At 42.9% G+C, this 13,237-nt stretch overlaps 1 protein-coding gene across 1 annotated transcript in view; it reads right to left on the bottom strand.

The window, feature by feature from the left end:
- The window catches only part of MTUS2 (microtubule associated scaffold protein 2), a 1,701,731-nt gene that overhangs the window by 27,194 nt on the left and 1,661,300 nt on the right, over positions 1–13,237 (bottom strand). Inside the window, exon 17 of the mRNA XM_078657132.1 lies at positions 12,664–12,783. Coding sequence (XP_078513258.1) covers positions 12,664–12,783 — 120 coding nt within the window. The remainder of the gene's footprint in view (positions 1–12,663; positions 12,784–13,237) is intronic.

Here is a 13,237-nt window from a genome sequence, read left to right as displayed (position 1 = left end):
CGGCTGAAATCCGGTTTTCAACTGTGGAAAAAGTTTTGACAGAAGTGCAAATGGCGATTCTCATTGAACGTGCACTGTCGCAGGGAAAACGCATGTTCGTTGTAACCTCGTATCCTGCCCTAGAGACAGTGACGAAGGCCAGTGTACCAAATTCTAAAGCTTTGCACCCACGGTGGATACAATGGGCAGCATCTTTGACGTTTCAGGATGTCACGTTTATTTTTGATGCCTCCTTACAGTCACAAGAGTTTTTGCAGTATGAATTTGTTCATCCTGCGCTATTGACTACGCGACCTTTGGAGGATTTCCATTGTATCATTTACACTGATGGTTCAGCGCAAGTTGCGCATGGGTCTAAGCACGCATACGTTTCCGTTTGCGCCATTGTGGTAGGTACCATGGTGAATGATGAATTCTAATCCAACGTTGTGCACATGCAGACTTTAGGGGACTGTACCGCACAATTGGCAGAGCTCCGTGCTCTGATGCTTGCATTGGAGTACGCTGATCCTAGTGTGACGACTCGTGTTGTGAGTGATTCTTACTACTGTGTCCAGTCTTACAATGAAAACCTGTTTTATTGGATTCACAATGATTTTCGTGACTCCAAAGGTAGCACAATGAAACATAAAATGATCTGGGTCCGTGTGGCTGAGCTTAAAGAGCAGTTGCCACTCGTGTATGTAATTCACACTCTCGGTCATCAGAGCGTGGGAGTTCACACTGTTGGCAATAGTTTGGCCGATGAGGCCGCAAAATCAGCAGTATCGACATATTTGGTTGCAGCAGTTACACGTTCCAAAAGTAAAATTGATGATGATATCTTGGCGGCTGTAGCCGTCACTGAGAAGGGAAGTAAATATCCTAAGGGATTCCCTTCAAAGTATTCATACCACTTAAGTCCTGATAAAGTTCCTTATGTGACAATACCGGACGTTGGTGAAAGGTTAAATCCCAATGCGGACCGCAGGTCAACACTGATTACAGCTGTCCATGAAGGTGTTGCACCTGCAGGCGTTTCGGCTACTGTATCTCAGTTACAACAACGTTTCTGGTGGCGGCGACTGTACAAACAGACACGTGATTATGTCCTTCAATGTGACATTTGCCAGCAGATTAAACCATCGACTGCTGCGCGTCCACCCCAGACACAGTTGTACATTTCTAATAAACCACTTGGTTGTGTGTACTGAGATCACTGCGGTCCTTTTTCTTCTGATACTGCGTATAAGTACATCTTAGTAGCAGTTGATTCATGCACACGCTTTGTGTGGGTGTGGCCACACCGCAGCGCTGATTCACGAACTGTATTAAGAGCCTTGCGTGTCTTTGTAGGGATTTTTGCCTGTGGCACCTTCCATTCGGATCAGGGTCCTGCTTTCGCCTCTAAGGCGTATAGGGATGCCATGACTTCGTTGGGGGTTCAAGTCAAGTTGTGGAACGAATTAACCGAGATTTAAAGCAGTCTTTGACAGCTAGGGCTATAGGCACTGGCAGGAACTGGCTGGCCCACCTCAATAGCGTGCAGTGTGCCCGTAATAATCTCCCTAGAAGGTCTCCGGGTGGGCGGACCCCATACGAAAAGCTCTTTTGTATCAAGATGTTTGTCCCGGATCTTGGAGGTCTAGACCAGGTGGCAGTTGCTGCCCCCTTTGACGGAGATGAACATTGCAATGTTTTACAGGATCTACAAAAGACGAGAGACAGTCTTGCAAAGGAACACTTGCCCTCCACATCTGAAGCTGTGTTGCAGATTCCGGTAGTTGGCTGGCTACCCCAAGTTGGAGAACTAGTTCGAGAGAAGATCGAAAACAAGAAGGAGTTTGGTCCCTCATATCGAGCTCTGGTTCCAGTGCTTGGCGTGAAGGGCACAAGAACAGTCATTTTACCACCACTTCCAGGTCGTAAAGATAAAAGGTATATCTCCATTGACAATGTCAAACTACACAGAGTGGCCGATTCTTCTTAGTATGACTCCGGAAGTCTCATGTCCATCGATTTTGAGAAATTCTGTTTTGGCCCCGGCTCTTAACCCCAGGCCTGATGTTGCCCTCGAGATGCCTGCAGTTTCAAGTCCTTTATTGAGTTCACTACCTGGTGCTCACCTTGATTAGACTGAATATACTTACCCCACTGACTTATCGATGCCTGATTTGCAAACTTGTTTGGCTACTGAATCCAGATTTTCATTTGACACTGACTCTCACACATCGAATACCCCTTCCAAGATTTCTGTTCTTGCAACGTTGTTCAAAAAACATTTTTTGATTCCTCCTTGGACCTACATTTGGTTGGTGCTTTTTTTGATTTACCTGTTCATGCCTATTGGATTTGTGGTGTATTTTTTCCGCCTTGTCAACGGACACTATGTTGAAGAAAGAACATGCATTCGACATATTAATGGAACTTTGGCTCCCCATTCGTCATCACACAGATTGAAGAGGGACCTGTCTTTTGTTAATATGACTGCTTGGCCCGTCTTAGATGGGATTGTGTGGGATGCTATTAGATTTCAAATCCATGGGCACACTGAAGTTATAAATGTCCCAAATGTCCTAAGGGTTTCTATGGGGAATGTAAATAAACAAAAATATACGTTCTGATGATTGGCGTGTTAAGGCCGTAGAAGCTTTGTTTTCTGATTGAAATATTATGCTGCCTTTGATGCTGATGATTTGTATCTAGATTCTGCAAATTATGTTGATTTGTTTTGTAATCAACATTTTGGCAATCACTACCTGCATAAAGCAAATACCAGAAGGAATACTGTTAACTATACACAGTGGGAACATTGTCCCGCTCCTTTACAAGGCAGTTCCACTTCCTTTTTAAAGAGGTTCACTTATTTTACTGATTTTAATCAGTCAAATCCCAATGCATTTTATTTTAAAATGACTGAAAAGTCCACTTCCAAGGTTAGACTCACCCACACAAAATTATTGTATTCAAAGTCCTTTTTAGACCAATTGGCTGTTGGGGGCTATGAGCTGTGGAAAGATACTATTGATCTTAAATCTGTTTGGGGTTCTAAAAGTTGGCAAGTGGAAGGCACTGAGGCTTTGCATCGTGCATGCCTCATCGCGAACCACATGTTGTTTTTGAATTCTACAATTTCACAAACTACTTGCTTTGGATTGGCTACTACAAAAAAATTAAATGCTCCTTCTTTTCCTGAATCAGAAGAATATTCCGGTTGGAATAGTAATACCATGTTTACCATCAGAGAATTACAGACTCTGTTACTGAATTCTTCCTTTAACATATCCAGTTTGGATCCTAAGGGTTGGTTGCTGTGGCAAGAAGTGCTGATTCTTGCCAGCATCGTTTTCTGGGTTTAGCTCCAGGCTACTCACAGGTCAGGGTGGATCCCCGTTTTGAAAGTGGCCATTCTGTGACTACCTATTCAGTGGGCAAATTATGTCAGAGTTGGCTAAAACATTCCACTTTGGAATCAGATAAGATGCATTTATCAAAATTGACTGATGATGTTGAACTGAATGATTTTGTGAAAGGCCCGGCTTCCGGCAGATCTAAAAGATGGATATATGCTATTTACAACAAAGTTTGGATACTGTCCCAAATTGAGGCGGCTTCCCGCATTAGAGCTATAGATCAAGCAAATTTAGAAAAAGTGCTAGCAGTTGTAGATAACAGCATTAACACACTTTCTTCCCACATTTACACGTTAGATAATATTGTGTCATCTGTTGTTGATATTGTGCAGGATGAGGTGTCTGTTTTGTACCATGGTCAAAATCAATTGCGTTCTATTATGCAGTTTGCATGGACCTTGCAAACTCTGAAAGCTGGAAAAGTGCCATTGCACTACATGAACACGTCATCATTATTTGCCCTGTTTAATTTGACTGAAAAGCAACATTTTATGTCAATGAAAGATGCAACTTTTTCTATGTTACACATTGAAAAGTTAGAACCGTTACCATTTTCAGTGGCTGAGACCAATTCGGCAACGTGGCTTATCCACGGATTAATAACTCTACCTTTTCCCCTTTTCAAATTCGAAGCCTGTATGAAGTACTATGCAATTGGCAGATATGAACCTCTGGGCACCGCTTATCTCCATGAAGCTTGGTCGCTACCATTTACCTATAGATGCCTTAGGGAGGGAAAAGAGGTTTACTTGAATGGTGAAGATTGCTCTACAACACCAGATCACTCATTAATGTGTAGGAATATCCAATTGCATGGCTCTTGTAACCAGAAGGAGCCAAATTTGGCCTGTATTTTGAAAGGTACACCAGCACCTGCTATCATACCAACAATCACATTACTGGCAAACTGGAGTTATTTACTTTTAAATAATGAAAATTGTTGTGGGATGGTAGCAGGAATTCCTTACGTGGTTACCGTCAGTGAGCGTGTGGTTTGCTGTAAAAATGTAATGTTTCCTCCTCCGCATGGGAAGCTCGATGCTTCCATCTGGCCGACGATTCCGACCTTGAAATCAGAGTTCAACAAGATGAGTCGTATAAGAGCTCCATTGTCCCAGAAAGAAGTCGCCCTCACATCTGCTCGTGAAACATTTGTCCTTCATGTGGCAAACACCCGCACAGAAGTGCATGCTTTATTAAATACGGATTTGCCCTTGCATTTTGGTGAATTAATTCACACTATCTTTAATGCATCCTCCACCACAGGGCTGGCTCACTTTTTTAAAGTTGTTAGCAGTGGCCTTGTGCCTTCTTTTCAAACTATATTTGGTGTGTTCCCGGCATTTTTTCATTCGATTTATTCCAGCCTGTTTGGTGGATTTTCCTTAATGCTGGCGCTGATTGCAGGCGTACTTCTGCTATTTTGTTTATTTCAAAATGGATGCACGTCCTGTATTGCGAGAAGATCTGTCACGACTGCTGCTGCTCCGCAGCCGAATGCTTGAATATTATGGAGCGCTGCCTCTTGCTACATTGAGTGCAGCATATGGATTATCGTTTCGATTTTCCTTTTTCACATGCGTCCAGCCTGTCTTTCATTGCCTGAGTTGCGATTTTGACTGGGCCCTGGATTTGCATCTCTGCAATACGGTGTCTCCCAATGCGGATTATGATCAGCTTATGAGCCCCTTAGTTGCTCATGAATTGCTTTGTTTGGCGGAGGGATTATGGCCTTTGCAGCGATGCATGGAGACCTGGGACATTGAAATGTTTTTGCAACGGTGCAAGATTTCTTTGCAAGCAGCTTCATTGAGGATACACCGAGTTGCCCTCTGATGGTGCTAGAGGCTCCGGTAATTGAAGAACATGTATGTTCTTTCCCTTTGCTAAATTGGATGGCTGACATGTTTTCGGATGAGAACAGTGACTTCCTATTGGAGACTGTTGCTACGTATTTTGCATATACATTGTTGGATTGAGATGTGTCATCGCTTCTCTCTCTTCTATGACCGAGGTCACAAGTTGGACATCAGATAATTTTTATCTTTTTTTCTCTCAGCTTAATTTTTTTTCTGCCCAGACCTATTGACTTCATTATGTCCATGGCTAGAAGTACATTCGAATTATGGAGTTTTTTGTTCCCATTTTTTTTTTTCCCCTGTTGCAATTTGAACTTGGTTCTGACAGTCGTTCTTGAACTCTGCTTTCCAAATTTGCCCTCTGTCTTATCCGTGCTCGGATCAAGGGAGGGTGTCATGGGGATGAGCCTTCCATTTACACTGTGTTAAGTTAGCATGAGCTTATTAGAAGTTTAAACGCCATTTTTCCTTTCCGCTGTCTTTGCACACGGCACACATTATTATAAATGTTTAGAGTCTAGCGGACTGTTTTGCTTCACACGAGAATAATATGTTTTTCTATAGTAGCAGCTTTGCTTGGTAAGCTTTGTCTGAACAGTGAGTGCCGAGGCCTTCAAGGTTATTTCAACACAGTGGTTGTTGTTTGGTCTGATCAGCGCACGTTCTAGACATAACATATATGCAGCTGTGGCCACCTCTGATTTTGGCGCGTTTAATAATGCACTGCGCAGGCATGCAAACACACTTGGAGAACATTCTCATGCAGAGAGCTGGTGTAGAAAATGATGTGATCCATTTCTACTAGGACCAGAGGTATGGGGCCGCCCTTGTAAACCCAAGAGACCTTCTGTAGATATGAAATAATCTACTAGCAAGGGAGGGTGAAATCTAGGTGTAATCTAGCCTATTTCCATTTAGCATTTTAACATGCTTTCTCCTTTTGTATTTTATGGAATAGTAACTATGCTGATAATCTTGTTGCTTATAATATGTCTGCTTGTATTAGCTAAGATACTGCGCCTGAGAACACGGCATTAGAAATAAATATTTCAAACTTGCACGTGTCTTCATTTACTCCCAGTTTTGGACTGATATGAGAGTATAACGAAAGAGTGTTCATGTGTTCCACATTGCCTGAGGTGTTCTAAGTTCCATGTTCTGGGTTGTCTAATCATTGGGGGTATGGAAGAACCAATGAGACACTGATTGCTAGTCTGGTAGGGATTTTGGCTACTAAGGTGAGTTTTGGTACACCCTAATTCACTGAGGTTCCAAGTCTCTATGCACAGTTCTGTGTATGAGCAGAATCCCTGCTACAATGTCCTTTCTGATGAAAGTGGAAGTCCATTGGGGTGCTTACAACGTGGGTTTGGATTGTTTTAATTGTATGGATTGGAGTCACTCACTGTGGTGATATTGAGCAATCGTTACACGAAGAAGATCCAGTCAGTGGGATCCCTCTACCGACAGCCCTATCCCCCAAAAATTCCACCAAGGTTGCTCAGCTATCTTTTATCTTCTGGTTTCCAATGGTCGACAGCCCTCCTAAGCGCATGTTTAAGTCTGATGAGTGGGTCGGTGGAATTGATTACATATTTCCAAAACAAGATTCATGTTTTTTATTGTGTTATATGGAAGTCCTTATGTGGCCAAAGAGCAACCATGAGCCTGAACTTGTATCTGTAGTAAGTAAGTAAATAAGTAATTTATTGTATAAGTTGAAAAAAACCTTTTAAAAAGGGAATCGCTCAAGGCGAAAGTTCATAAAAATAAACTACAGTTTCATCATTTATGCACACAACAATAAAAGAACTATGGGACAGTTTGGCCTAGCCCAGCTTTTCCTATTCAGCTGGCTTGTGCCTTGCTCCGGCGAAGTGTCTATTTATCTGCTAAGCTTTGGGTGGTCCTTAGTCCAAAACATGTCATATAAAAGCATGAATTAAATATAGCCTATGAGTTACATTTGTATTTAAAAATAGCAAAATTAATAGTATCGTATATCAGACTTGTGGTACATTTTTATAATAGGGATGCTACAGGTCCGTGGCCTGTCAAGTGCTGAATAGTTAACCAAAGTTTATTTTCAATGTAATAAAAGGAACGCTTTTTGTGTCAGGCGTTTCCCCAGTAAAAGAATGCCAATTCTAAGGGATGGGGAGCCCTTGATCGGAACTGTTTATGGTGTGCCGGATCTCTTTATTTTCTCCTCTACTGCCCCCATGAATTGTACAAACCTGCATGCCAGCTGTATATCTCCTCCTCCTGAGCAGGCCTTCGCTGCTTGCCTGCAGGTTCTTATCCTCTTGATGTTAAAGATTGATTAAAAAACCAAACGTTGTTCTAGATCCAGTCTGCGGCAGATGCATAGTAGATACGTGATGCTCTCTTCTGCTTCCCCGCAAAGGCGGCACTTAGTTATTTCTGCGAATCGCTTCCATGCTGGAAGGTGCGGCAGGACAGGAAGAATTCCCCATCGAAACCGGAGATATTTCTCTTTCAATATCCTGTATAAAGGTCCTGGACTGGGCTGACAGATTTATATTTTTGCCCTGTACCTGGATGGGAATCTTCCCTGCCGTAAGTTATTCCTCCAGCTTGTTGTCCCTTGATTGTGGTCCTAATAGATGCATGTTAAAATCTCCGGCCAGTATAAGGTTAGTTGTTGACTCTTCCAAGAGCAATTTTGTTATTTCCATATCCACCATTTTAACTCCTCTGGCTTTATCTCGTGGGTGAATATAAACGTTTAGGACTATGATTTGTTGTTTAGCATTGCCCTCCTCTATGTTCAATGCAAGAATTTTTAGCCCGTTTGTTGGTGTTAGAATGGAGTCAATTTCTCTTGTCCCCCTTAGGGTGCTAATTGACGAGTAGCTAGAAATGCCACCCTTCAGGTGCCCAAATTTGGCTCCTTTGGTTGCTGGGAGGTGATGGGTTTTATAGCCAAGTAAGTGCTGAGGTTCTTCCAACCAAGTCTCCTGCATTAAGATTAAGTCGAAGCCTTGGAAATAGGAAAGAAATTCTGTGACCAATGCCTTGTTTCCAAGGCCATTTACATTCCACAAGCATATTCGAAGTAGCGGGCTGCCCTCGGGGGCTTGGTAGAGCTAAGTCATGTGCTTGTGGGTTTATTGTTCTAGCTAGCCAGGTCCACTCGTCCTTTAGGGATTCTTCATCCTGGCTTTTCTCTCCCGGTAGATGTACGTCCGTGCTACGCGCCCCTTTGAGGACTGATTGAATGCTCCTGGGATATGGATAGTCTGAATGAACCAGCTTGTTGGGTATAAGAGGCTCAGGATAGCCCGGTTGTTGGTGTAAAAGTATTTTGACTCCTAAGGCTTTTCGTTGGGCACCCTCCACAAGGATCCTCATTGCTGTTTCCTCTGAGGCCCAAGTTGCCTTGGTCATCTCTCTTCTTGAAAGCTCTTTATTGGTTTAGAATTCAATTCCTTCGAGATCCGCTGAATTGATGTCTGCCAAGCTCCTGATTGATTGGATCAGAAGCAAGATGTTCCCTCTATTGAGGGTATCCCCCTGGCCTCTCGATTTGAATTCAGGGATGAATATAATTCGGGTTCATGGTATTAGTAGGGAAATACTTGGTCTGGTTTAACTGGCCTAATGGTAGGGGGTGTTCGGTACCACTGGATGTGCCCCCATTGACCTGTTTTTGTCCGGCAAGCGAGTATGCCAGTGTGTTGTTGGTTATGCAGGCCGGGTTGCTTTTTCTTCCCGTGGATTTGCTTGGCTGAACGTCCACCTCTGGTTCTGGCGTCTCCTGCAATGAATCGAAGGCCTGCTTGTGTCCGGCATACAAATATGCCTGTGTGCTGTTAATTATGCAGGTCCGGTTACTGTTACTGTTACTGATGGTCAGTGTGCTTTTGCATCCCGTCAGGCAATTTTGCTTGAGTCGTTCTACTGCGGGAACTTCCACCTCAGGTTCAGGAGTCTCCCTAGATAACTCGGGGGGCATGTCCTGGGAAGTCTTCATGGTTGAATGGCCCGTTTTGTTTTCTATCTTTAGCGAGGAGGGTTCAGAAGTAACAATATTGACCAAGCTTATTCTCCCAGAATCCGGTCTGTTTAGGGGAAAGTAGCCCGTTATATTCTTTTTCCTGTTCTTCCCTTTCCTCTTTTTCTTGCGGTTTTGGGTCCGCTTCTCCTTGCCTTGTCCATTTTCCACGCCTTGGATGTTAGGGGCTTGTGTTATCAATGTTTCCCCTTCTGGCTGTTGAGTGCGATCACTTTGTTCTAAGTTGATACTCGCATGATTTACTTTGTTGCCGCCCCTGGTTAACCTTTCCGCCCAGGATAACTCTATTAGCTGGCCCTCTGCAACATTTGATGTATTAGGCCGGCATGGACTTGGGCAGATAGCAGATCCGTCCACCTTGCTGTGAGCCTTTAAGGAGAAAATGCCCCTACCCTTGTCCTCGGGGCAATGTTCATTAAGTTCCTAATGTCACTCACCAGATCCCCCATTGCTGCAGGGAATGTGGACAGTTTGTCCACTATGGTGTAGCAGGTACAGTGTGCTTGTGTTAATTGTGTTCCCTCTGGCACCCTGTGTATCATTTCAGCCATGTTTGTAAGTCTGTGGTCAATATTAGTGACATGATTAGCAACTGAGTTAAGAATAGTTAATTGTATATCCATTTTGTCCGAGTGAAATTGAATTGCCTCGATGGACAACTGCATAGAATCCAGTAGGGACGACCACAGCCTATCTGTATCTAGGCCGTCCGATTCCTTGGGACGGATTCGATGCCCACGTTGCGCCTTAGGGTGCCTACTGCAAGAAGTATTAATTGAATTGCGCCGCTCTTGTTCTGGTCACATGTCTGGCCCGCTGCTTTAGAGCTCAGAGTGTGGCACTTCTGGTTACCCCCAATCCTGGGTCAGGATGTTTCCTGTTGGATTTTCAGGAGATGTTAGACACAATACCTGAGGATTCAATTGTAGTGTTATTTTTAGATTCTGGCCAGTAGTGCTGAGTTCCTCTTTTTGCCTCACCTCGTCCTTCCCCCTTTCCTCCGGTACTGCTTGAAAACCACAGGGGGACCAGATCAGACTCCAATATGGAGGAAGTCTGTTCTGAGATTCCCTGTGCCCTTGGCAAGGAAGGAGATTCTTCGGCCATTGATATTTGTTCATCTCGTATCGTTATGCGCTGTACTGTAATCTCTTGTGCAGTATTATGACCTCCGTAGTTGAAATTAAAGAAGAAATATCCATGGTAATAATCGTTTGCACCTCCTTGAGATTTTGGGAGTACTTGGAGTTTGAATCTTCTCTTCCTGTCACTACTGTGGCCAAGGGTTCAAGTGGTTGGCCTATTATTGGTTCTGGTGGCACATCAGAAACTCTTGGCGCAGCCTGGATTAAACCGACCTGTATTCCTCTCACAATGGATTTTGTAGGAGTCAAAAGGTCTTTGTTGATTGTGGCTGCCTTTGGTGTATCTAAAATTGGCCCTTCTTCTTGGGGGCCCTCCAGGCATGGGACAGTCCATTCTCCTTTCTCACCCTCGCCCTCTTCGTCTTCTCTTTTTACTGTATGCTGTTGATTGAAGTAAGGTACTGTTCTCTGGGAAGACGGGGGAAGGTAGGTTAGGTTACTCAAGCTTTCATTATTGAGGGTTAACACTGCCCATGCGTCCTTCAGAAATGAAAATTTCGAATAGATCTTGGCCTGAAAGCTGCCCCCTACCCGTAACACAGTTATGAGTCTGATTTTCATCCAGTGCCACCAAACTGCGATGCAATGTATTTTCCTCCATAACCTGCTTCTCCTTACTGGAGATCTCACTGAGGCCTTTGCTCTTCCTTGTACTTGTATCTGTAGACCTTGCTTATTTTGTGTTAACATTGTTTCACATTTGACACCTGATGTTAGAGGCAATTGCCATCTAACGTAACAAAAAAAGGTGAATCATTTGTTTCCCTTCTATATAAAAGCAAATACCTCTTTCTTAGGAGCATTACTTTTTGGTTTTCAGGGACCCTTATGTTTATTCTAGATACTCAAGTCAACCCAGTGGTATCATCATGACTGCAAAAAATCTGACGGCTGCACTTTTGACAGCTAAGAGGACAAAATAAAAGCTGCTATTGCATTGAAATGCTCTAAATACGAAGCAGAGTTAGCATTCACGAGAAGGACATACAAAAACATTAAATAGGACGAGATATTGGAAGCCTAAAATTGTAAAAACTGTTCGAATCTTAGCAAATAGTTTAAAGGGCTGCTGCTACTATCCCAGAAGTTCATATCTCAGAGGCAGTCTAGCACTCCTACTTCTCATAACTGCTGCCCAATAAGAATCATGTTATTCCTGAACCTAACAGGTGGAACAGGGACTTGGCTTAAATCATAGGTCTCTTGTCTGGACTTAGACTTCAGGTCGAAACTTAGACCTCAGGTCTAAGCTTACCTTTGTGAATTGGGCCCTCCGTGTTCTATATAATTTTCTCAGAATTACTATTCCTTAACAAGCTTACAGAGTTAAGGTGATAGGAGATCCAACAGAGTTACTGTGCAAACAAATGTTTCCTCAGTATTTACGTGTCAATGATCATTCCTCTTAAATTACTACCCTTAACAGCATTCTGACAAGATTGCTGCACCAGAGTATTCATTCAGAATATATGTGCAAAAGGCATTTCCCTAGGGATACTTGACAGAGAATGCGTCCTTGATTTTGCATACACCAGCCAGTAACCTAATAGGAGGGCTGGACGGCGGGTGGGAAATTGCAAGAGTTCCAGGGCAACAGGCCTACAGTGAAAATTTGAAGGCAATACAGAGAGGTAAACACGCACGTCTGGATCTAAAGTAACTCCCCTTTTTCACTTGCTAGAGGTCACACCACTCTTCTTCTGCTTCTAGCCTTTGTGGCTTATTATGCCTGCAAAGAGATGATTTATCATAGATCAGACTGTCACAAACCCCAATAACACAGGTTATATGAAGCTCTCGAAAAGGAGGCCAAAAACAGAAACCTGTAGTATGCGGTTTCTTAATCCATGGGAGAGCCTGCTTCTCAACATACTGAGATCTGTGACCCCAGATTCAGGGGTCTGACATAATATTGCTAAGGTCACTAGGGGAAGCAAATAAAGTTACATCTCTCAGTCCTAACTGAAGAACCTGATGCTGTTCTGCCTGTTTTTTCTAATTACCGTAATAGAGTCAGTTCATATTTTAGATGTCTCTACAATAATTTTAGATACAAGAGTTAGAACCAATAAATTGCTTTTAATATGTTTTCGGTTTTCTATTTGGTAGTCCAGCTATGATCTGTTCATTTTTTAAATGTGTATATACTTGCGACCACCATCTATCATAATAGAACATACACATTTAGGGCTTGCAAGGAAGATAATAACATGAGTGCAGCAGTTTACCAGTTTTTCAAGCTCCATGATCTTTTTTTCCTGTTCATGGATCTGTTGGTTTTTCATCTCCAAAACTTGTTTTAGACTGCTTAAATCTTCCTCCAGGTGCTGAAATGGTGCCAACGCATCCTACAGAAATGGATACCAATTTTTTAAAAATGTTCTTAGTTACCAAACAATCGACAATGGTTTCTTGGGATGAAAAAGCAAAGGTCTGCAGTGGGAGCAACGTACGACACTAACAATGCTAGTCAATGATTGCATGGCTATCGAGCTATAATTGGTTCTTTAGTCACTCAATGATTGGTCATCATAAGGCACTTGTAATTCTAGCCAAACATGGCAACTATGCTGTGACCAGTTTTGCTTCACTTAAAAACAAATAAGAAAGTATACTTATTGATCCTCTCTCTGAAGCGGTGTGCTCGTGTGGAGTCCACAGGCCAGAGCATGTCTGGTTGTCAATAGGGAAAACACATTTTAGTATTGAAGTCTTAACCATTGTTCAGTAGTTGCCTAGTAAAATGTTTAATTCAAATCAAATGCTGTCAAAATTTTCCACCTCAAAATGAGCTTGCTCGAA

Source organism: Lissotriton helveticus, chromosome 8, assembly GCF_964261635.1.
Source record: "Lissotriton helveticus chromosome 8, aLisHel1.1, whole genome shotgun sequence".
Classification (NCBI taxonomy): domain Eukaryota; kingdom Metazoa; phylum Chordata; class Amphibia; order Caudata; family Salamandridae; genus Lissotriton; species Lissotriton helveticus.
Note: the sequence above shows the minus strand (reverse complement) of the source record. Positions and strands in the feature narration are given on the sequence as shown.